The sequence below is a fragment of the Mobula hypostoma genome, chromosome 1, assembly GCF_963921235.1.
Source record: "Mobula hypostoma chromosome 1, sMobHyp1.1, whole genome shotgun sequence".
In the NCBI taxonomy this organism is placed as follows: Eukaryota; Metazoa; Chordata; class Chondrichthyes; order Myliobatiformes; family Myliobatidae; genus Mobula; species Mobula hypostoma.
Window position 1 is genome coordinate 33,790,876 of NC_086097.1, and position 26,637 is coordinate 33,817,512.

Genomic DNA, 26,637 nt, shown 5'->3' on the forward strand with positions numbered 1-26,637 from the left:
AAGCTATCAAAGGTGGGGGACATTCATTTCTCCAAGCCCCTGCAATGTGGTGATTTCATGAAAATCATTTTTTTAGTTGGGAACTCTGTCTGTAGACAGAGTAATGTTGCATGTTGTAATCTAGCATAAGGCAGGGAGAAGTCTAGCTATATAGTAGGTTGATTAGCATGCAGGGATATGCAGGAGGTGGGAAGAAAGGAGTTTGCAAAACTCCTACTCCCCAGTATCATCTGATAAAGTTTGAGAGGTTACAAATACGTGCTCATGTTCTGGGTTGAGATGCATTCGTGTGTGTGAAATTATGCTTGTTACAGAAAGATGTACTCTCAACACTTTGAAAGGGCTCCTTAATGTTTCGCAGTAGCATAGCAAAATGATTTTGTAGGCTTGGAGATTCTTAAAGTTATTTATTTTTTAAGTACTAAATAATTGATTTTGAATGTAAAACAAGGAGGGGTCCGCGTAGAGGACAAGGGAGGGGGCAAGGAAGAGGGGGAGTGGGCAAAATCAAGTGTGCTGGGACTGTGTGTGTGTGTGTGTGTGTGTGTGTGTGTGTGTGTGTGTGTGTGTGTGTGTGTGTTTGCGTGTAAAATCTGGTCTAGGACCTCCTAGCCATTGGATCAAGTGCTTATTCCTGTCAAAACCTTGTGGTAGCTGTGCTGCAGTGCCTTCCCCACTTTTGCTGCTTCCCAGAAACAGAGTGGAAGCAAGTCATCCTTCACCCCAAGAGACTGGCTAAGGAGGAAAAAAAGGGAACAGGCAGTGTGTGTCAGTAGACACACTATCTGTAGGATATCAGACATCACAGCCTCACTTTCCATTAAGGGGTCGCTAAAACTTAATTCTTGCAGCTTCCTTTGCTGACTGTAAGCACGTCATGTAACAGACAAAAAGTTAATCTATTCTTAACATGGAATTGTGATTAAGGCAGGTTTATATCTTCAGTTACAATGTCTAGTTGCCACTACAGATGGAAATGTAGAAATTGGCAACTGCTTGTAAGTTTTCTAGCTGTTGGTGAGGAGAACCAGTAATATTTTCTAAAATGTAATAACAGAGTTTTGAGATACATCCAGACACATATTGTCAACACATGGTCTGTTTTTATAAAGCCTGCTGTGATGAAACTTCCTTATTCTTCTAGATATAAATACATCAGTTTAAATAACTGCCTCCTCCTGTTACATATTGATGATAATTTGAAGCCTTATTGCCTAAGATTTTGCACACTGAACATCACAGGTAAATTTTCATCTTTGCTGTCCTTATTAAATTCTTATTATTAATATTTATAAGATGTCCTTCCTTATTAATAATATTTATGAAAGATTAGATTGATGCTGCTGCAACCCTCCTGCACACACTCAACTAGTAGAATGGTTCCATTATTAGCCAGAGAAGAAAAAAACGCTTCGATGATGGATGTTTGGCATTGTTACAACTTCTCTATTGTAATTTAACTGAGGTGATAACTTTATATTCCTAGGTATACAAAATACAATGCAAAGTAGTAAATTGCAAGTACTAATTTGGTTTTAAAATGGGAGCATTGGGCAATTGTTTTTAATGAATACATTATGCAATGGTTTTGTGAGTTAATCTCTGCTCCACTTCTATTCAGTATCCTATGGTCAAGTCTCGTTGTACAACTATGACAAAATACAGGAGAATATTGCTTGCAACTCATAAAAAAAGGTTGCTGGATACATTTGAAAAATAAACTGCTGAATGATATGCCTTCAATCTGTTGTAAGCAATCAGAGTTTAGTTCAGATTAGTGCATTAGGCCGTCTATTCAGTGTCACCAGCCTCTCAAATAAGCAACCCACATCCCTTATGCTCAGGAGAACTTCCACAAATTTCTACTGATATGGATCTATATGGATTTTTAACACTTCAATAATCTGAGCTGGAACTACAATCATGAATTTGCATGCACCATCCATTAGCTTTTCAAAGCAACCACAGAAGACGACTGTATATTAATTCCATACGGAATGCAAAAATAGACATTTCACAGATGAGCAAAATCCTTCAACTTCTTGTCTAGTATGGAAATGTCCTCTAGCCTGTGTCCAACTTAAAAACTGAATGTAATTAAATTCAAACCAAGCTCTGTAAGTAGTTAAGTACATGGAAATGCAATAGAGGAAGGCAAATGCGATGTTAACATTCATTTCGAGCAGACTAGAATATAAAAGCAAGGATGTATAAAAGCAAGGCCCTTCTCCCATCTTCAGCCCTCCTCCTCTTCATGGACACCCCACTCTGGTCTTCTGCCTGCTCTGGATCTCTTTATTGCTAACTGCCGACGGGACATCAACCGTCTCGACTTCACCACACCTTGTTCCCATTCCAACCTTACTCCTTCCGAACACTCTGCTCTCCACCCTCCGCACTAATCCTAACCTTACTATAAAACCCACTGATAAGGGGGTGCTGTTGTAGTCTGGCGTACTGACCTCTACCTTGCCGAGGCACAGCGACAACTCGCGGATACCTCCTCTTATTTACCTCTTGATCATGACCCCACTAAGGAGCACCAGGCCATTGTCTCCCATACCATCACCAACTTTATCCGCTCAGGGGATCTCCCATCCACTGCTACCAACCTTATAGTTCACACACCCCGCACTTCCCGTTTCTACCTCCTACCCAAGATCCACAAACCTGCCTGCCCAGGTAGACCCATTGTCTCAGCTTGCTCCTGCCCCACCGAACTTATTTCTGCATACCTCAACACTGTTTTATCCCCCCTTGTTCAATCCCTTCCCACCTATGTTTGTGACACTTCTCACACTCTGAATCTTTTCAATGATTTTAAGTTCCCTGGGCCCCACCACTTTATTTTCACCATGGATGTCCAGTCCCTATATACTTCCATCCCCCATCAGGAAGGTCTCAAAGCTCTCCGCTTCTTTTTGGATTCCAGACCTAATCAGTTCCCCTCTACCACCACTCTGCTCCATCTAGCGGAATTAGTCCTTACTCTTAATAATTTCTCCTTTGGCTCCTCCCACTTCCTCCAAACTAAAGGTGTAGCTATGGGCACCCGTATGGGTCCTAGCTATGCCTGCCTTTTTGTTGGCTTTGTGGAACAATCCATGTTCCAAGCCTATACTGGTATCTGTCCCCCTCTTTTCCTTCGCTACATCGATGACTGCATTGGCGCTGCTTCCTGCACACATGCTGAGCTCATTGACTTCATTAACTTTGCCTCCAACTTTCACCCTGCCCTCAAGTTTACCTGGTCCATTTCCGACACCTCCTTCCCCTTTCTTGATCTTTCTGTCTCTGTCTCTGGAGACAGCTTATCCACTGATGTCTACTATAAGCCTACTGACTCTCACAGCTACCTGGACTATTCCTCTTCCCACCCTGTCTCTTGCAAAAACGCCATCCCCTTCTCGCAATTCCTCCGTCTCCGCCGCATCTGCTCTCAGGATGAGGCTTTTCATTCCAGGACAAAGGAGGTGTCTTCCTTTTTTAAAGAAAGGGGCTTCCCTTCCTCCACCATCAATTCTGCTCTCAAATGCATCTCCCCCATTTCATGCACATCTGCTCTCACTCCATCCTCCTGCCACCCCACTAGGAATAGAGTTCCCCTTGTCCTCATCTACCACCCCACCAGCCTCTGGGTCCAACATATAATTCTCCGTAACTTCCGCCACCTCCAACAGGATCCCACCACTAAGCACATCTTTCCCTCCTCCTCTTTCTGCTTTCCACAGGGATCGCTCCCTACACAACTCCCTTGTCCATTCGTCCCCCCCATCCCTTCCCACCGATCTCCCTTCCGGCACTTATCCTTGTAAGTGGAACAAGTGCTACACATGCCCTTACACTTCCTCCCTCACCACCATTCCGGGCCCCAGACAGTCCCAGGTGAGGTGACACTTCACCTGTGAGTCGGCTGGGGTGATATAATGCATCCAGTGCTCCCGATGCGGCCTTCTATATATCGGTGAGACCCGACGCAGACTGGGATACCGCTTTGCTGAACACCTACGCTCTGTCTGCCAGAGAAAGCAATATCTCCCAGTGGCCACACATTTTAATTCCACGTCCCATTCCCATTCTGATATGTCTATCCATGGCCTCTTCTACTATAAAGATGAAGCCACACTCAGGTTGGAGGAACAACACCTTATATTCCATCTGGGTAGCCTCCAAACTGATGTAGCCTCCTAACTTCCGTTAATGCTCCTCCTCCCCTTCACACCCCATCCCTTATTTATTTTTTAATATATATTTTTATTCTTCCCCCCTTTTTTTTCTCTCTCTCTTTTTTTTCCCTCTGTCCCTCTCACTATAACTCCTTGCCTGCTCTCTACCCTCTGGGTTCCTCTCCCCCTTCTCTCTCTCCCCAGGCTTCCCATCCCATGATCCTCTCCCTTCTCCAGTCTAGTATCCCCAGCTTTCCAGCTCTTAGCTTCTTCCCTCCCCCTCGTGTCCTCTCCTATCATTTTGGATCTCCCCCTCCCCCTCCTACTTTCAAATCTCTTACTAACTCTTCCTTCAGTTAGTCCTGACGAAGGGTCCCGACTCGAAACGTCGACTGTACCTCTTGTTATAGATGCTGCCTGGCCTGCTGTGTTCCACCAGCATTTTCTGTGTGTGTTGATGTAATGTTGAGGCTTTATAAAGCACTAATGATGCTTCACTTGGAGTACTGTGAGTAGTTTTGGGCCCCTTATATAAGAAAAGATGTACTGACGTTGGAGAGGGTTCAAAGAAGGTACACAAAAGTGATTCCTGGATTGAAAGGCTTGTCATATGAGGACTGTTGATGGCTCTGGGCCTGTACTCACTGGAATTCTGGAGGATGAGGGGTGACCTCATTGAAACCTATTGAATAGTGAAAGGCCTAGATAGAGTGGATGTGGAGAGAAAGTTTCTTATGGTGGGGGAGTTTAAGACCAGAAGACACAGCCTCAGAATAGAGGCATCCTTTTAGAATGGAGATGAGGAGGAATTTCTTTAGCCAAAGAGTGGTGAATCTATGGAAATCATTGCCACAGGTGGCTGTGGAGGCCTAATCTTGATTAATCAGGGCATGGAGGGATATGGGGAGAAGGCAGGAGATTGGAGCTGAGAGGGAAAATGGATCAACACGATGAAATGGTGGAGCAGACTTGATGGGCCAAATGGCCTAATTCTGCTCCTCTCTCTTATGTTTTTATGGTTTAAGTTGCAAAATAATAACAGCAAAATCTTTGTAAGATTATTTCTTTCAGACTCTCCAGAAAACAGAATTATCAGAGCAGTGAAAAGTGTAATGAAAGATGAGATGATTCCTGCTATTGTACTTCCAACTTCAATCACTACCAGGGTTAAATTAAATATTCTTACAGGGTTAAGTGAAACTGTCAGGTAAATTATATGCTTTTGAGGTAAAGTTATGCAAAGTTATGGAGTGTGAGGAAGCATACCAGAAGTGACATGTGCAAAAACTTTTGTGACGTGGGTTAGATTAGTGTACTGAATAAACAGATCACTTCTTAAAATTTAAAAAAATCATGACAGAATTCTATATACAGAGGAAGAAAGTGACAAAAAACTTTACATTGATGGTCAGTGCATTCTGTAGTGTAAACTGAAACAAACACAAATACAGCACTATAGCCACCTCCCCGGTTCTCTGAGGTGATACTCCTTTCACTGTCCTGAGGGCTTTCCCACCCAACTTTGTCCCTGCATGGGCAGTAGCGGAAATAACCTATCCCACAGAGCCTTAGCATTGGTTGTACAGAGCTTCATGTGTCCCTTAGCACGCATGAGCAGGTTTGCAGCATCCCCTCACAGACCCCTCGCTGAGCTGGAAGACCAACAAGTTTCAGGCAGACCAAATGGACGTGACGGCTTTCCGGCAACACTTGATATGCGTCTCAGTGCGTGGCCCCAGGGACGACCTGTGGACCAGAGATGAACTGGGGACACAGATCCTCTCATCTGTCTCCACATCCTCTTAGCAAATCCACATTCTGCAAAGCGGTGAGTGACCCTTTCTTCTCCACCGCAGTACTCCCGAGGGCAGTGGGGGATGGGTGGGTGGAGGGATGTCATCTGCCGTGGAAAGCTCTGACAAGGCCACGTGAGGTCTTGAAGCTTGTTGGTCAGACCTTGTGATGAAGCAGTCCTACAGATGGCTTGGACCATTTGTTCAGAGAACAATTCCGCAGAATCTATAGTGTCCTTGTCCCACAGTATCTGCAGTACATTCCACGCTGATCACTGCCTATTGGGCTTATGGTCAAAGGTGTTTACTTGGAAGAACTCTTCTACAAACGACAGGGAATGTGGAAACATCCGGCTGACTGGGGCACTGCACGGTGCAGGGGCCAGGCCTATCTTCCACAATATCAGGAGCTGGTAGCGATGCTTGACGCCCATGTACTTTGGGACCTCACACTGACTGATGCAGAAACACATTACGGGGGCCATTAAGATGAGGCAACACTGAGTAGACTTTTGCCCCCATTTCCGTGGGGACTCGTGTGTCACAACTATTTGGACTTGCTCCAGCTCAACACACCAGATAAGATGGAAGATGTCCTCTGAGGCAGCAGAGCGAGGAACAGATACATCAAGTACGGCAGTCCTGAGAGCATATTGCACCTGATGACCAAGTTCTTCCCAGTTATTGACAGAGAACACCATTTTGACATACTCAATGTTTGTTTGAACTTCCCAATCTGCTCCAGTCAATCCTTGTTACATGTTTCAGCCCCTCCAACCCATATCCCCAACGTGCTCAGCTAGTTGAGCCTGACCCTGAAGGGGACATTGGAGCAGACAGGACAGTTACAAAAGAGCATGGCTTTACTCCTGCTGGAGTTGACTCTGACCCCAACACCAACTCAAACTGCTTGCAGGCGCTGATCATTCTGTGAATTGATTGTGGATCCAAGCAGAAGATGGCAACATTGTCCATGTACAGGGAAGTTTTAACATTTGTGCCTCATCGTCTGGCAATGCCACCCCTCTTATGCGCTCGCCCTTCCTGATGGATTCAGCAAAAGATTCTAGGCAGGACACAAAGTAGACGGGGAAAGTGGATAACCCTGCCTGACTCCAGAGTTGATGGAGAAACCATGTGTCTTTCACCTATAACTCTGAAGTGTACTCATTGCTGCCACTGTTGTATTTATTCATTGAGATACAGCGCGGAGTACGCCTTTTTGGCACTTCGAGCCTCACCGCCCAGCAACCCCTGATTTGATCTGGCCTAACCTCGTAGCAATTTAGAGCCACCAATTAACCTTCCAACCAGTTCATCTTTGGGCTGTGGGAGGAAGCCAGAGCACTCACGGTCACGGGGAGAACGTACAAACTCCTTACAGGCAGTGGCGAGAATTGAACTCAGGTTGCTGGTCCTATAAAGCGTTGTGCTAACCACTACACTACCACTCCCCCACCTCTTCAGCGGCCGTTGATCACTGTTTCTTTTCATCTGCTTCGCTTTAAGATCAGTATGAATTTCCTTTTCAAGGAAGTGAAGATCACCCACCCAAAATATATAACAGATATTGAGTGAAACACACAGTGGTATTATGTGTTGATGTTGCGTTAGATACAAGTCTAGATTTGCACTTATACACCCACACTTATCTTGGGCATTCTCCAGCATCAGGCAAACAGCGCGATTATTTGGGAAGTCGCAAGTGTCAATTGCAAATTCAATGCAGATAACATCAAACACTTAACTGTGTTGACAGTTTGTTACCACTTGTTAATCCCCTGTACAGCTTTTAGCAGTGTGAGACAGTCAGTAGTTGTCAATGATGAGCGCTCCTGGAATGTTCTGCAATGCCATGTCTTTGCAATTTTCTCTTTGTAAGCTGTTTAGCACTTCTTGTTGGCTCTTCCTCGATCTGATGTGAGTTCATGAGGGACCAGAGAAGACTGCAGGGATTGTAGCAGGAGATGGGCTTTTCCATCCACTTCGTACTGAAACCTATGCATCTTCTACAATCGCCAAGACTTGCCACATTTTAGCTTTCTGTTTCTGAGGAATCATTATTTTATTCTAGAGTAGGTTTGAGGCTTGCAAGAAGGCCTTAAAGGATCTCCCACCCACTGGTGTGAGTCCTACTGAAACCTATCATGGTCTTAAAGGGTCTTTCCCCTTGTTGGCGATTGAATTTAGGCTCTTTCTATTCCTGGAAGCCTAAGACCATAGAGTTGTGAGCCCAGGTGTAACTGCTACTTTATCTAGATCCACTTATTTTTATCTCACTGCAGCGTGCAGAGCTGGGACTTGAGCACGTGATTTGATTCACATAAAGCTGACGGTGTCTGATAAAGGTTCGGAAACGAGAGAGTCTCATAGAGGAGGCAAGGAATCAAAGGCAATTTTGACTAGTGAGGCAGATGGGGAGACTTGACTGGCTGCTTTCCTGTGTCACCTTTTACCTGGTGCAAGAGTAACATCTGACAATAGAACTACACCGAATTACTATCAAGGATTATTTTACATCTACCTTAGAAAAGACATTGGTGGAGATCTGGGGGTGGATTTGCCTTCTGTTTTATTGTTTTTTCACAAATTTGAACAAAGAAAGAAAATATACTCTTGAAATTATGATGATAAAATGGTAGCGAAGAATGTTTTAAACAAGCATATCAACCCATGGGGTTAAAATAATTCCATCAGGATTCCAGTAATTTTGCTAATAGCACCCTTGATTAGTCTGCCAATAAATCTAAGGGATGATTTCCATTAACGGAGCCCCTGACATCGCTTTGCAGAGCTAATATCCATCATCATCATCGTCAGACCAAGACAATCAAAGGCAATAATTGTTCAGTGGTGGTACGAAGTGCCATGTGGTTGTGATATTGTTTCCATACACTAGACTATCACAAATGATCACCGGTAATTTCTCTCAGTGCTGGGCTGCAATTATTGGTTGAAGCTAGTTTTTTAAAATTAATTTCAAACAAAGGAAATAATTTGACCATCTTCTATCAAAATCCCAAGTGGCTGGACAGTGGAAACATACTGATTTTGGTCATTTGAGAATGGGAACTACAGCCTCCAATAAAACCTTGATGCATTGCACTTGAAACACATTGAATAAAATTGATCTGCTTATAGAATCAGTTGCATATTACATGGAAATTGGTCATTCAACTCAATTGGTTCCTATTGGAGTTCTCCCTCCATTACACCTAGTCATATTTACACAACCTTTTCCTATATCTCTTCATCCATTGCTTCAATTTATTCCATTTAATACTGAATATTGACAGTTTCTAATTATATTATTAACCAGTGAAGGGAGTCCCATATAAATACTGCAGGGTTGGGTAGGACAATTTGTATAACTTTGGTATTAGTTTTTTTCACCCTTTCATGAAATTGTGGGTTCAGGTTCCACAAATGGAACTGTAAAGGCAGAAGAACGTGCAACAAATGGGGTAATAGTGGATCAGAATCTGTCACTAAGTTTGAAGAGAGTGGAGGGATGTAAACACTGCACTTTTGGAGTTACCATCATTTAGATGTTATGTATATTGACACCACTCTTCCAACCCCTGTCATCTTGGGTAGACTAAAATATCAATGGTGCTGTTTCAAGAGCAGGGGAGTCTGTGATCTTGACCAATATATGTATACCTCTTTATCAACATTATCACCACAGGATATATAGTCATTCTGCTGTGGGAGTCTATTGTGTGCATCGATTTCCTTGTTCCCACATTTATAACATTGATTATATTCATTGGCTCTTCAGCAAGATAGAGTACACTGAAATCTTTCTTTCTCTATAGCTCACCATGTAGAGATGATTTTTTTCCTGCCCTTGCCTAAATGTATTACAGTTCATCTTGTATATATTTCCTTTTTTGTTCAACACTCTGGTACGGGTAGTGTTTGTTTATTTGGTAAAGGTAATATGCAAAGGTCTAATTTGAAGAAATGAGAGATATGCTCTGGTAAAGAGATTGGAGACTATGTGCTGTGAAATGTCGTTTTTGAACGTATCTGTTCCTTTTTGACAGTCAGTAATCATAGGACAAGATAGACTAAAGGCGAAAGTACCACTCATATGCCTGAGATGTCACAAGAGCTTGGGCTCAGCATATCAATGCAGTTACAATGAAGGCACGACAGCGGCTATTTTTCATTAGGCGTTTGAGGAGATTTGGTATGTCACCACAGACATTTGAAAATTCCTATAGATGTACCATGGACATCACTGGCTGCATCACGGTCTGGTATGGGGAGTGGGTGGCTACTGCACAGGATTGAAAAGAAGCTGCAGAAAGTTGTAAACTCAGTCAGCTCCATCATGGGCACCAGCCTCCCCAGCATTGAGGATATCTTCAAGGAGCAATGCCTCAAAAAGTTGGCATCCATCATTAAGGACCCCCATCACCCAGGACAAGCTCTCTTTTCATTGCTACCCTCATGAAGAAGGTACAGGAGCCTGAAGGCACACATTCAACGATTCAGGAATAGCTTCTTGCCCTCCGCCATCCAATTTCTGAATGGACATTGAACCCATGAACACTGCCTCACTACTTTTTTGCACTACTTGTTTAATATAACTATTATTGTGCGCATGCGCTGGTCGTGCATGCAGCCTGTTACCGTTGCTCCGCAAACTCGTTCGTAAGGCCAGTGATGTTGTGAGGATGGAACTGGACTCTCTCACGGTGGTATCTGAAAAGAGGATGCTGTCCAAGTTGCATGCCATCTTGGTCAATGTCTCCCATCCACTACATAATGTACTGGGTGGGCACAGGAGTACATTCAGCCAGAGACTCATCCCACCGAGATGCAACACAGAGCGTCATAGGAAGTCATTCCTGCCTGTGGCCATCAAACTTTACAACTCCTCCCTTGGAGGGTCAGACACCCTGAGCCAATAGGCTGGTCCTGGACTTATTTTATAATTTACTGGCATAATTTAGATATCACTATTTAACTATTTATGGTTCTATTACTATCTATTATTTATGGTGCAACTGTAACAAAAACCAATTTCAATAAAGTATGACTATGAAAGTATGACTACTATGACTATATATAATACAGTTTTTTATTATGTTTTGCAATGTACTGCTGCTGTAAAAAAAACAAATTTCACAACTTACAATATGCTGGTGATGTTTTGATTCTGAGTTCTTGCTATGTGGGGTTCCCTCCCCAGATTTTTCCACCCTTCTCTTTTCCTTTTTCAACTTCCCAAAAACCCATTTCTCTACCAAGCCATTTGAATCTTTCCTTGCCTGTCTTAGCATCTATTCTTCATTGGAGGTTGGCATTTTTAATGAGGTGTCCTGAGGTACTTACCCCATTATCTTCCAGTTAGCTTTTGTTCTATTAGGACCTGAAGGGAACTATAGCCCAAGAAGGTCTAGCAATAACAGAAAAGGAGAAGTAAAGGGAAGACAGCCTTAGGAAGAAAAAATACACTGTAAACCAAACTTTGTTCATTGCGATGATTAATGAACAGGCTGGCAGTGAATCCTGAACAATAATTCAAGAGCAACATCCCGTATATGTTCATAAACCACAATTTTTCACTCGATGGCTCCCTGTTTTATTGTGTAATCAGAAATACTGAGCCACTACAACACAAGCTCAGCTGCAGATAAAAAAGGAATCTCACATCAGTGAAAACTACCCCTTTGCAGTGGAGTTTCAAAGGAAAAGATGGATTTAGTCTTCCTAATGTCTGCTTTTCAAGCTAACAGGACCTCCTCCGCCAGTTGACTACATTTTATAAAAAGATTCAATGCTTCTTTCACTGGCATTTTCATACAATGGCAAAGTGCCGTAAAGGAAAAAGTGATGGTATTTTATACGGATCAATACTTCTGCAAGGCTAGTTCTGCATGGGTTGTTGTGGTTTTTGCAAAAATGATGGTAGTCTATTGCCTTGTCGCAGACGATTAAGTAAGATTGATTTCCTGGGCTACATCAGAACTACTATGAGCACATCCAATTATGTAATTCAATACGGATCAAAGCTCTGATCAGCGCACCACTCAGTTGAAAAGCAAAATGCGACTCTTGTTTATTCCTATTAGTTAAATTATTTTTAATCATTAATGTTTTCGAAATTGCATTTAACATTCTGACTTAATTTATCAGTATTTCCTTTTAGTTTTGTTTTTATTGCTTTTAGTAGTTGTGGGATGGATACTACTCTTCATCATCAAGGACCCCCACCTCTCAGGCCATGCTCTCTTCTCACTGCTATCATTGGGCAGGAGGTACTGAAGCCTTAGGTCCCACACCACCAGGTTCAGGAACGAAGATTACCCAAGAACCATCCTGAACCAGGGCGTGGATAACTTCACTCTCCAAAGCTCTGAACACTTTCTGCACCCTACAGACTCTTTTACAACTCATGTTCTCAGTACTATTTGCTCGGTTTGCCTTCTTTCACACATTGGTTGTCAGCCATTGTTATTGTGGTTTTTCATAGATTCAGTTGTATTTCTTTATAATTTTTGTAAATGCCTGCAAGAAAACAAATCTCAAGGTAGTATATGGTGACATATATGGTTCCTTAAGGTTGTTACAGACGGGGTGGGAGTATAGTGGGGATAAGGTCCCACTATCTACTAAATGGTCTCAATGGCATGCATCTCAAGCTACTAAGCTTGGTGGAACCATTTCTACTGACAGAAGAAGGGACAAAGGTGGGTTCCGGGTGCCTTAAAACCAGTCGCTTCAGGCAGACCGGGCTTGAGTTCCTAAGACGGTCCTATATTGAATTCAATATTGACTGGCAACTCCTGCTGTGCCGCTGGTACCAAACTGTATCGGTCTCCGCTCTTCCTTTGGATCCATCAGCTACGTGGAGAGGCGACAGCTTTCTCTCCATATTGTACTGCCCTGCCTTGAGCATCGACTGATAACATCAACAGCTAGCACGCAATATCCATGGTTGACCCCACCAACGGTGGACCACTGATATGTAATTTGATAATAAATTTACTTACTGTTATATAACCATATAACAATTACAGCACGGAAACAGGCCATCTCGGCCCTTCTAGTCCATGCCAAACTCTTACTCTCACCTAGTCCCACCGACCCGCACTCAGTCCATAACCCTCCATTCCTTTCCTGTCCATATATCTATCCAATTTAACTTTAAACGACAACATCGAACCTGCCTCAACCACTTCTGCTGGAAGCTCGTTCCACACAGCTACCACTCTCTGAGTAAAGAAGTTCCCCCTCATGTAACCCCTAAACTTTTGCCCTTTAACTCTCAACTCATGTCCTCTTGTTTGAATCTCACCCACTCTCAATGGAAAAAGCCTATCCACGTCAACTCTATCTATCTCCCCTCATAATTTTAAATACCTCTATCAAGTCCCCCCTCAACCTTCTACACTCCAAAGAATAAAAACCCAACTTGTTCAACCTTTCTCTGTAACTTAGGTGATGAAACCCAGGTAACGTTCTAGTAAATCTTCTCTGTACTCTCTCTATTTTGTTGACATCTTTCCTATAATTCGGTGACCAAAACTGTACACAATACTCCAAATTTGGCCTCACCAATGCCTTGTACAATTTCAACATTACATCCCAACTCCTATACTCAATGCCCTGATTTATAAAGGCCAGCATACTAAAAGCTTTCTTCACCACCCTATCCACATGAGATTCCACCTTCAGGGACCTATGCACCATTATTCCTGGATCCCTCTGTTCTACTGCATTCTTCAATGTCCTACCATTTACCATGTATGTCCTATTTTGATTAGTCCTACCAAAATGTAGCACCTCACATTTAGCAGCATTAAACTCCATCTGCCATCTTTCAGCTCACTCTTCTAACTGGCCTAAATCTCTCTGCAAGCTTTAAAAACCTACTTCATCATCCACAATTCCACCTATCTTAGTATCATCTGCATACTTACTAATCCAATTTACCACCCCATCATCCAGATCATTAATGTATATGACAAACAACATTGGACCCAGTACAGATCTCTGAGGCACACCACTAGTCATCGGCCTCCAATCTGACAAACAGTTATCCACCACTACTCTCTGGCGTCTCCTATCCAGCCACTGCTAACTCCATTTTACTACTTCAATATTAATACCTAATGATTGAACCTTCCTAACTAACTTTCTGTGTGGAACCTTGTCAAAGGCCTTACTGAAGTCCATATAGACAATATCCACTGCTTTACCCTCGTCAACTTTCCTAGTAACCAGTTGGTGTTAGATTTGTGTTGAAAACAAAAGGTGGTCGCTGCGGAGATGGCTGGAGTGAATGGAATTCCTTTCTATAGAAACACAATGTATTCAAGGGTCTGATCTGGGGGTCAGTAACGTTTTCCAGGCCAGCGCACTTGATCTAGTCAACATTATCCCAGAGATTTTCATGTGAGCTTTGATGCTGAAGTTTGAAGTTTATTCCCAAGTACAGGTATATGCAGGGAAAGAGTCAATTAATCATTGGCTTGTGCCCTGTATGCTGACAGTTGATAACTGAACTGCAGATCTCATAAATTAACCAGCTTAATTTAATGTTTTGTGGGGAATTTTATCCTGGGTTGAACCTCCATTCAAAACTCTTGCTTGTAGCACAGACTGGCTAACAGGAATTCTCATTTAAAACAAAACTTACTACAATACGTATGTTTGCTCAGAATTAATAAATCAGGTATCACATTTTTTTGGCCATCCAAGAAATCATTGAAATCAAGGACTCATACAGAGAAGAGGCGCATGATTTTTTTAGTATAACGTGGCTGTTGCACACACGTTCAAGTTCAATGTCAAGGAGTTCGAAGATGATTTGAAATCAGCCTCTGAGTTGAAATGTGTCCAAGTACATGCATGCACAGGCGCCGTGAGAAGCTTACTTGCTATGTGGTTATGATGGTGCTTCGAGTAAGTTTCTCGCTGCATCTGTGCATATATATATATATACTTGTGCATGTGGCAATAAACTCCACTTTGATTTTAACTTTGCCGTATCAGTGTAGACACACATGGACACCATAAAGAGCCCTGCTCACAAACCACATATATAGAAACACCAGAGCAGGGAAGGAACATCCGGCCCTTTAAGCTTATACCCTCAGTATAATTATAGTTGATTTTCTGTCTTGGTGCCCTATTTCTGCCCTTTCCCCAACTCCCTTGTTGCCTCTGTGTCTAGAATATGCACTCACTCTATACACACCTACATGCTAAAGTGTCTCAGTTCAGTGATTTGCCAACGATATCAGCTGAAGTACCAAAGGGCAGAGCATCTGTTGTTTAGGAATTTATTTCTGGCTAACATCATTGAAAGTACTAAACATTAGCAGCAGTTAATAGAAGAGAATTTCATAAGCGGAGTCTTCTCTATTATTGCCACTATGCTGAGCGTTTAGCAGGACTAACAAGTGATGATATTACAGCCAGCGGCCACTTCATTAGCTACACCTGTACACCTGTTCATTATATAAATATCTAATACTAGGCGGGAGGAGAAGATGGCAGTGCGCGCAGCTCCCCGGTGAAATGATACCGTATCTGTTAAATAGGGGCCGTGGACAATTCTGATCTGATGGAGACAGGCGTGAAAGCACAGAGGAACATCTGGAGAAATTTCTGAAATGCCTGGTTCGCTGCTGTTGGTACTTTACGATCGAGAATCTTCTGGAGGGTAGGCCCCAAAATCCCCGGCTTTGCCTGCTGCTGGTGACCAAGGCTGAGGTCGAAGCGCTCAGATAGAGATGATGCTCGGTAGTTGGTGTCGGAGGGCTGATCAGAGCTCGAAGGTTTTGGACGACTCAGAGTCGGACTGTGGGCAGGCATGGCAGGGAGAGTTTTCTTCCTTCTCCCGTCTGCGTGAGGTATGGGACTTCTGAAAAACTTTGAACTTTTTTATTGTGCCATGGACTGTTCTTCATCAAGTTATGGTATTGTTGCACTGTTGTAACTATACGTTATAATTATGTGGTTTTGTTAGTTTTTCAGTCTTGGTCTGTCCTGTGTTTTGTGATATCATACCAAAGGAATATTGTATCATTTTTTAATGCATGCATTACTAAATGACAATAAAAGAGGACTGCGTGCCCTAATAATCTAATAATCTAATCTAATCAGCCAATCACGTGGAAGGAACTCAATGCATAAGAGATTCACTTGTTATTCAGACCAAACATCAGAGTGGGGAAGAAATGTGATCTAAGTGACTTTGACCATGATATGATTGTTGGTGCCAGATGGTGTGGTTTGAGTATCTCAGAAAGTGCTGATCTCCCGGGATTTTCAGGCACAACAGAGTTTACAGGGAATGGTGCAAAATAAGAAATAAAAACATTCAGTGGGCAGCAGTTCTGTGGGCGAAAACACCTTGTTAATGAGAGATCTCAAAGGAGAATGGTCAAAAGAGACTGGTTCAAGTTGACAGGAAATCGCCGGTAACTCAAATAACCACGCAGCACAACAATGGTATGCAAAAGAGCATCTCTGAATGCACAGCACACCGAACCTTGAAGTGGATGGGCTATAGCAGAAGACTTCGAACATACAGTCAGTGGTCCCTTAATTAGGTACAGGATGTACTTAATAAAACACCTACTGAGTATATATCCTCAGATGGAAATAACCTTTTTGTTGGGCCATTATAAACCCTGGTTTGCAATAAAAACAAAAAATGCTCGTAAAACTGAAATGATGAGGTATCATTGGTAGAAAGAGAAACAGTTACTGTTTCAGACTGAGAGGTTTCATCAGAACTGGGGAAGAGGGAAAACAAAATGGTCCAGGTAGTTTTCTTCTTCCTTCCTGATCTTATGAATTGTTCCAGCAGTTTTTGGTTTTATCTGAGATTTCTAGCATCTGCAGTTTTTCTTTTGATTTGCACTAGCCTGCGGTGTTAATTATAACCTCCATTTTGGGGTTAGCGCTGAATCAGACAACACCTTACTCTGTTCGTACTGGCCAGGAATCGGGCTCCTACTTTGCCCTCCATAAACATTTCATATACAATCCACTGAGAAATGAAAAATCCATAGGCTATGTGATCCAGCTGTGGCCAGCTACGGAAGTCAAAAACAACAACAGACTGAAAGCATAGGCAAATAAAGTTGTAAAAGATAATGGGATCTGAGGTTTTGGAGAATTTTGGAAACCAGGAAAGGATTAATCAAAAGGCAGTTGTAGAGTGTGACCATAAACTGACAAGAAATATAAAACCAGATCAAAAGATTTTCTGAAGACATTCAAGGTGGTTGAAAGTAGCAAAGTTAAACCTCAGCCCCTTAGAAGGACAGACAGTATAATAAACAATGGAGAATATTGAACAGAGAGATGTTAAACAAATATTCAGAGTCTGGTTTCACAGTATAAGCCACAAAATGAACGCCAAACATGGTAACCAGAAAAAAATGTAGCGAGGAAATAAAATTAATTAATGTAACTGGAAGAAGGATTTTCTTCAATGCTTTATATCAGTGGAGTGAAATACCAGGTTTATTTTTTTTACCACTGCCTCATAAGATGGAAAGCAATTAGAAGATATCTGATTCTAACCTTGTGACAACAGCGTGAAATCTGAGATTGTCAATGGAGTCAGTACGACCAGTCATTTTCAAACTGACAAACTAACAAGCGGGATCCTTCAGGGCTAAGCGGTGGGACTTTAATTGTTTGTGGTCTGTATTCTAGAAGCGAGGCTTTGGTTTTAAACAAGGGGAGTCCATGGTTTTGGTGTGTTTTATGTGACGTGCTTTGCACAGCGCTACCATATGTGATGGAGATCTCAGAATTCAAAAAACAAAGCTGCAGATGCTGGATATCTGAAGTTAGAACAGAAAATGCTGGAAACGCTCAGCAGGTCAGCAGCCCAGCATCTGTGCACAAGTGGCAGCAATTCACCTGCAGTTCTGTGGTGTTTACAATGTGGTCTTTTCTACATTGGAGAAACCACATACAGAGTTGATGACTGCTTTGTAATGACCTGTATTCAGCCAGCAGCCATGACCCTGGGCCTCGTGTTGCCTCTCCATCTCATTCCATTCTACTTATCTGTTTGTTATCTCCTGTTTTGTTTTACAAGGTCCAACATAAGTTCAAACAGCAGCAGCTCATGGCCCGGAGCATTGACTATCTATTCGTTTCCATAAATGCTGCCTGACCTGCTGAGTTCTTCCAGCATTTTGGGTGTGTTGCTTTGGGTTTTCAGCATCTGCAGATTTTCTTGTGTTCGTGAGCTCATCCTACATCTGAGCACGTTGCAGGCTCTGAGAGTGTAACAAATTCTCCTAACTTTGGGTGACTCTCTTTTACTGTCTCGATCCAAGTTGGCCTTATTTGCTGCAAAGCCACCACTGTGATATAAGCTGTCTTCATTCTACATTAGTACAGTGTAACCTGCTGGTCACGACCCATAGCTCTGTCGTGACAGATAATGCCAACAAAAATGCATCATCATCATCATCATCATCTAAAATCACTCAGCCTGGCATTGCCCTATTGCAGATATTCCTCTTGTCCTTTCCATTCGTCCAGCCACCTTCTCTGAAACTTAAAATCACTTTTAAAATCTCTCTTTCCCAAGTTTGATGAAGAATAGCTGAGCCAAAACTTTGGCCCCTCTAGTCCATGCCGAACTATCAATCTGTCTAGTTCCATTGACCTGTACCTGGACCATAGCTCTCCGCTCCCCTCCCATACATCTACCTACCTAAATTTCTCTTAAAGGAGGAATCTGAACCTGAATCCACCACTTCCACTGGCAAGTCGTCCCGCACCCTCACCACCCTCAGAGTGAAGAGGTTCCAGGTCATGTTCCCCTTAAATAGCTCATTGCGCTAACCACCACGCTACCATGCCGCTAATCCTGCATTTCAAGTTCCACACATTTTCTTCGACACCCCAGATTCTGATACTGGCCTACCACACTGCTCATCTTTGGGATGTGGAGGGAGACCAGAGCACCGGGAGGACACCCATGCTTTCACAGGGAGACCATGCAAACTGTGCACAGGAAGGATGGGAGTAGGCACAGACTAGATGGGCCGAAGGGCCTGTTTTTTTTTTTGGCTGTACTCCTCTATGACTGTGACTCTATGAATCAATGGAGATCAGGATTGAACCCAAGTCATTGGAACTGTATGGCAGCAAATTTACTGGCTGCGCCACTTTGGTTGTCAATGGGATAAAATCCAATGACTTCTGTTCCTCCCTCCCACATCAGGCTGTAATATTGAAATTAACCTCTGGAATTTCTGTCCAACGACTTAAGCAATCTAGTTAAAAAGTGTAAAACAAATTTTATAGAAGTGAAGAATATTGAACGTAATTACCATGATGTCCAACTGACATTGAATCATAAATCATCTTGCAGGACTTAAGCAGGTAGGTGACCTTCTTGTCTGGTGAGTAGGTCTGGTGCATAATGCTGAGCTTCTGGTGGATCTTTTCCAGGACACTTACTTCTGGTACACTAGTCGTCACACCCAACTCAGTGGTGGTTGTATTTTGCACAATCTGTTGGTTTTCTTTCAAAAGTTTCAGATTGCCATTTTTGGAATGAATTTCCTTCAACTGATTGTTGATGTTGTCCTTTAAGGGTTTCAGAACACATTTGCATAAAGCTGCTTCCACGACGGCCTCTGAAATGGACAAGTTTTCATCCATTAACAAATGCGCATTGGGTATTAATGAAAGGTTTAATATTGTCAAAACATTAACATATTTCTCCAACATGGTAATTTCTACAACAGATTCCACGCCCCCCCCCCCCGCCCCCAGCCAGTACAGGAGGGTTCTGTAGCCATATATTGAGAGCTTTCCAGTATTTAGTTTGGGTTTTAAACTGTTTCAAGTGGGAATGAGCTATGTGATTTTTAGGCATAATTTTATTCACTTATTGAGATACAGTGTGGAATAAGCCCTTCCTGCCCTTTGAGCCATGCCGCCAGTAATCGTCCGATTTAATCTGAGCCATTCATGGGACAATTTACAATGACCGATCAATCTATGAACCTGTATGCCTTTGGACTGTGGGAGGAAACCGGAGCACCCAGGGGAAACCCACGCAGTCACGGGGAGAATTTACAAACTCTTTACAGGCAGTGATGGGGATTGAACCTGGGTTGCCTGTACTGTAAACCATTGTGCTAACCACTACGCTACTGTTTTCTATGACTGACCTTGCAATGAGACCTCTAGTCCATATTTATTTTGCTTTTCAAGTCAGTGTTTGAAGGCTAGACATAAATTCTGTTTGCAGATTATCTTTCACTAAGCAATAGTTTATATTTGTGTGCTTACAGGATAGTTCAATCAAAATTGTGCATCTTATTTTGTCTAATGCACGGCTACACTTGGTTAGAATACAGTCCTCACTTGTTAAATGTTTTAGGGAGAGTAAGGAGGAAGGTCAGAAGTCTCGTTTTATTCATCCAGATTGACTCAAAGAGCTATATTTAGAAATAGAAATGTGAAGATTGAGATGTATAAGGATATGGAAGGCTAAGTTGTGTTTGTATAAAACAACTATTTCAATAGTATCTAATAGTGAGACCAGAGATTGTCTTCACAATAATACTTTGGATTTTAGCTTTCTTTAACCAAGAGGATAGTGAACCCACTGAAATGATGCAGCCCTGTAAAACCTGACTTGCTGAAGATACCATTTGAAGTTTGCATCTGATTCTGGCTGCAATGAGTTCAGCTGATACAAGAGATAAGCATCTTCAAATGTTGTTCAGAGCCAACATTATCTCCTGGGCTACTTCTTGTAATTCCCTAAAGGAAATTTCCAGTGATTGCCATTTCTCTTCTTATTGCTACCAGCTGATAGGGTTGGTTATGATAAATTGTGAGACGCCAAGCACAAATGTACGGCTGGCTTTCGGCAAGTTTGGTTGCCACTAGAAGCAGCATGCAAATAGTGTGCAGTCTCTGCAGGTTACAGTCCAAATAAAGGCAAGCCATGGCTTGGGGTTGACTTGAAGTTTTTGCTTGTCACACCTTCTCAGACCTCCAACATACTCCACCTTCTTTGTTAAATGATGTGAAAAACATCACAACATTGTTAATAAACCAATTAAGTCTCAGTTTCAGCCCACCAGGTGAACCCAGAGAGCCCCATGATGTATATGTCTGGAGTAAAGGACCCAGGGCTAGGTTATTGGGTATCTTTACTGAGGTACGTCTTCTTGCTTCACTTAGAGATTTAATACACAGCATTCAGTCTATAGAAGACTTCTTATTCAAATGTCAATTGAGAAATGACAACAAATCTTTTCTTAATTTGATGAAGTATTTCCAAAAGATCACTTTCTCATTTGTTATATTTCAACCTACTGTATATTAGTTCCGTGGAAGGCAGAGACCTGTAACCATGCAAGAATTTCATCTAGTGTAACTCAAAATGAAATACCATGTAGAAAGCAGCCATATTTTACAGATTTAATCTTTTGTAATTCACAGTATTTGTTAATGTTCTTTTTAAAATTGTTATGTGCTTGCAGGATGTGGGCATTGCTGGCAAGATCTAAGAGCCAGTGGTTTACTCGGGTGTTTCGAACTCCATTTAAGACTCATCCATATTGGTGGGTCCGCAGTAACACTTAGGCCAGCCTGGACAGGGTTACAGTTTTCCTTCTTTGAAGGACATTAGTGAGCCAGACAGGTTTTACACTGTTCTCTTAGGCACCCGTGACGCTGCTACACACAGGTTTATCATTGTACTTGTGCGTATATATATATATAGTTGTGCTTATTCAACCTGCCTCGACCTTGACTCTGTCTAATTTTATGGTTGCTATTACCAGCACTGACATGTGTTTCCGGATTTACTTAATTGTTGAATTTAAATTTATCAGCAAGTGGATGTCAAAATCGCATCTCTTGATCATTTTTTTTTGCAAGCAGCCACCGAACTACTTTATTCTAAACTTTATTTTATTAATTTTCAGAGATACAACATGGTAACAGGCCCTTCCGGCCCAGTTACACCCATGTGACCAAATAAACTACTAACCCCCATGTCTTTGGACTGTGGGAGGAAACCAGAACACCAGGAGGAAACCCAGGCGGTGATGGGGAGAAAGTACAAACTCCTTACAGACAGTGGCAGGAATTGAACACAGGTCATTGGCACCGTAATAGTGTAATACTAACCATTACATTACAGTGCTGCCCAACTTAACTTCATGGTATTCTAAATTCTCCTTGAATTCATACAGGGACATACTAAATTTCTACCTATACGTATGAATAGTAAAGATTCATCATTACCCAGTTTATCTTCAGATTGATTAGACGAGTCGATCATTAAGGTCAGCTCTGTACTTTGCAATAAATAGCTTTTGAGCTGTGTCATCATCTGTCGGATCTCCTGCAGCATTTCTGTGCTGGATGTCTGATTTCCCATCATCTCCAAAGTGTAGGCTCTATAATCCTGAATCAACTGACCAAAGTAAGAGGCCTTCTCTTGAGCAAGTTCCGTTATTTTCTTCATAATCTTTCTGTCTGTGGAACGGAAGGCATTCAAAACATTGGTTAATGTCATTATGGACAGTCTGTTTCGTGCCTTGTTTAGCATCATGGACTGGTGTTGCTTCTTGAGTTTAGAAGGAGTATTCAACGAATCTAGTTCTTCCTCTGTGCTGCTGTTCGAATAAGAGTCTATTTCATCAGTGGGGCTGACTGCATTACATTCAGGAGAGTACAGAGATTCATCAGCCATTTTCAACTCAGTGAAGTTACTTGGCTGACCCGATTGACTATCAGCGCTGGTTAAACTTTGGGCTGAGGAGTCAGAAGCATCTTCTGACAGACCCTTTGCTGTGTTTAACTCAGAAGTTGTTGGTGTTTTGCTTTCCTGACCTGTGGTCGTGCCTTCTCGTTCGGTTTCTCTCCTGGCAATTTTCTTCCTCCTTGGAGGTGCAATGGGTGTCTGCTGACAAGACTGTTTCCTTTGCTCTGTGTCAGGCCCGGCTGGAATGGTGCTAGTAAGGCTTGTATCAACATTTGTGGTTTTCTCACTTAACAAATTCTGTTCGTTCTCTGTCGACTTGATGCAAGTTTGGTCGGATAGCTCATCATTCTGTGTATTACCGTTGCTTTGTGCCATCTCCTCGCTCTTGTTACATGTAGTGTCTGTAGGCTGCCTTTCTGCTGGCCGGCGCCTTGGTGGGACTGGAGGCAAGTGGTCAGTGTTTTGCTCTGCAATATTCACGGTCCTGATTTCAGCTTCTTTTCTCTCAAGTTCCTTTATTGGCTCGGCTAAACTTTCTTGGTCCTTTCTGATACGAACTTCTGTGTTTTGCTTGGCCGCTTCACCTTTCAGCAACTGGTTTCTCCTTCTGTCATTGTCAGACGTTACAGCAATCACCTCAGAGAGCTTTGGCCGGGGTGGCAGAGGTGGAGGTCTCCTTACTTTCAGATCTGTGTTACTTGCAGGGTTCGAACTTCGCTGTAGTGGTGGCTCAGAAGAATGGACAGTGCTGCAGTATTCTTTTATAAATACAGGATTAACAAACCACAGCTTGTCATTTCCTGCTGACAATTCAATCTCACATGAGCAAGCACTCTTGCCAGAGGACAGACGTGGAGCAGTCGCAAAGTTCTGAGTTTGCCTATTAATAACGTTTACGTCTTTTGAAACTTTCAAACTTCCTCCTCGATCCCCTCTGTTCATGTAAGAGTTCCAGAAATCTAAATCAGAGAACAATGAGAATTGAGATGATTCATGAATAGAGATGGCCATAAATTGTTCCTTATAGCCTGATAAATACTGATAAAAGATGTTAACCTTCAGATGAGTATAGCTTAAGAATTTATTCTATATTTTTCACTGTTTACTTCCATTAAAACCTAAATATTTCACTGATATTCATTACACTCAGATTTCAGAACTCTGTTTAATCTCATTGCATGGGACTGACATTTGGAGATTTGTGCAACGTGTCAGCATGAGCATTTTGTTCATTTTTCATTTTTCCATACCATCCATGGGGGAAAAATTGAGTGAATCATGAAATGGGCACATAAATCTATGAATTCAATTTGCCCACCAAAATGGTGAGTCTGTAACATTAAGTAAGAATTCAACTTCTTGCATCGGACCAGCTAAACAAAAAAAAAACCCACAGGATCCTCATTTTCATCACACAGATATTATTTCTGCTTTTAAAGCAACACACACAAACACAAACTACTGCAGGAACTCAGCAGGTCAGGCAGCATCTTTGAAAATGAATAAACAGTTGACATTTCAGGCTGAGAAATGTTGACTGTTTATTCATTTCCATAGATACTGCCTGACCTGCTGAGTTCCTCCAGCATTGTGTGTGCATTGCTTTGGATTTCCAGCACCTGCACTCTTTTTTTGTGTTTATGATTTTCTGCTTTTAAGTACGTTGGGGGAAATTTGCATGGCTTTAAAACATGCCTACCAGAACTTTGGTGACAGAGCCTCAGAAATTCCAATAAGAGCTACACTATTGGCACTGTTCTCCTGGGCTTTAGCTGGTTCATTTGCAGTAAATGCAGTGAACAAGCAGTAAAGCCCTTGTTTGGTTGGAAACAACAGAATAAAAGCACTGTCAAAGGCGGCCCATAACTAATTCCAAATACAAAGAATTAGAAATGAACTAGAGTATGATTTTTTTATTGTTCTCTGCTTTTAGTTTTTTTTTCAAATGAAACATTTTGGTTGAGATAATGATGTTACAGGATTAAGTGTAAGAACATCGGAAATAGGAGCAGGGGCAGGTTGCCTGGATCTTTGAGCCTGCTTTGCCATAAGGTCCCAATACTTATTGATCCCATATATCCCCCATTTCTGTTTTGAATGACCGAGCCCCGCAGCCCTCCAGTGCAGAAAATGACTACGTTCGGAGTTCAGTAATTTCTCTTCCCCTCGGTTCCAAAGAGCCAAATTTAATTCTGACTGTGACCCTTGAATTATCCTTTTGCATCCAGCCTGTTGAACCCTCTCAGAATTGTGTAGACCATTGCCTCTTTCTAAACTCCAGGGAAGATAGCTCTCGTCAACTCAACCTCTCTTCATTTATTTGGCAAACTTAATTCCCTGGAATCCGTCCAGTGAGTCTTTGCTACATTCTCTTAATGACAAATACATCCTTTCTGAGGTAAGGAGAGACCTGTCCAGCATTCTTCAGGTGCAGGCTCACAGGGTCCCATATAATTGCATTAGGTTTCCTTACTCCTGTAATCAAAGCACTCATAGTATCTGATAACATACCATTTGATTTCAATAATCAATTTTGCCCCTCCATATTGGCTTTCAGTGACTTGTTGACTTATTCAAAAAGCTAACAGTGCATCAGACGTCCCTTTGCTACATACCTATACCCAGATGTGAAGCAACCTCCAGTTCTTCGGAACTTGTTGCTTCTGCTATTACTTGTGGCAACATCAGGGGTGATGGCAGAATGTCCCTGTAAACATAAAGAACAAAGTTTAGGAAACTCTTAGACAGGCATATGGATGATACAAAAATGAACGGCATGTGGGTGGGAAGAGATAGATTGCACTTAGAGTAGGTCAAAGGCTAGCATAAAATTGTGGGCCGAAGGACCTGTACTGTGTTGTAATGATCTATTTTCTGTGTTCTAATGCAGCGGTCCCCAACCACCGGGCCGCGGACCGGTACCCGGCTGCAAAGCATGTGCTACCGGGCCGCGAGGAAACAATATGAGTCAGCTGCACCTTTCCTCATTTCCTGTCATGCACTGTTGAACTTGAACATAGGGTTGCCAACTGCCCCGTATTTGCCAGGACATCCCATATATTGGGCTAAATTGGTTTGTCCCATAGTCATAGTCGTACTTTACTGATCCCGGGGAAATTGGTTTTCGTTACAGTTGCACCATAAATAATTAAATCGTAATAAAACTATAGATAGTTAAATAGTAATATGTAAATTATTTATGCAGGAAATAAGCCCAGGACCAGCCTATTGGCTCAGGGTGTCTGACCCTCCAAGGGAGGAGTTGTAAAGTTTGATGGCCACAGGCAGGAATGACTTCCTATGACGCTCTGTGTTGCATCTGGGTGGAATGAGTCTCTGGCTGAATGTACTCCTGTGCCCAACCAGTACATTATGTAGTGGATGGGAGACATTGTCCAAGATGGCATGCAACTTGGACAGCATCCTCTTTTCAGACACCACCGTGAGAGAGTCCAGTTCCATCCCCACAACATCACTGGCCTTACAAATGAGTTTGTTGATTCTGTTGGTGTCTACAACCCTCAGCCTGCTGCCCCAGCACACAACAGCAAACATGATCGCACTGGCCACCACAGACTCGTAGAAATTCCTCAGCATCGTCTGGCAGATGTTAAAGGACCTCAGTCTCCTCAGGAAATAGAGACGGCTCTGACCCTTCTTGTAGACAGCCTCAGTGTTCTTTGACCAGTCCAGTCTATTGTCAATTCATATCCCTAGGTATTTGTAATCCTCCACCATGTCCACACTGACCCCACCCCCCGCTATGAAACCTTTCGTGCCGAAATGGTGTAAAGCAAAGAAGCAATTACCATTAATTTATATGGGAAAAATTTTAAAGCGTTCCCAGACCCAAAAAATAACCTACCAAATCATGCCAAATAACACATAAAACCTAAAATAACACTAACATATAGTAAAAGCAGGAATGATATGATAA

The 26,637-nt window shown here is 42.4% G+C and overlaps 1 protein-coding gene across 1 annotated transcript in view; it reads right to left on the bottom strand.

Annotated features, from left to right (window-relative positions):
• The window catches only part of rin3 (Ras and Rab interactor 3), a 117,104-nt gene that overhangs the window by 12,843 nt on the left and 77,624 nt on the right, over positions 1–26,637 (bottom strand). The window contains exons 5-7 of the mRNA XM_063046144.1: positions 25,316–25,407; positions 22,238–23,659; positions 19,294–19,602 (exon numbers count right to left, since the gene is read on the bottom strand). Coding sequence (XP_062902214.1) covers positions 19,294–19,602; positions 22,238–23,659; positions 25,316–25,407 — 1,823 coding nt within the window. The remainder of the gene's footprint in view (positions 1–19,293; positions 19,603–22,237; positions 23,660–25,315; positions 25,408–26,637) is intronic.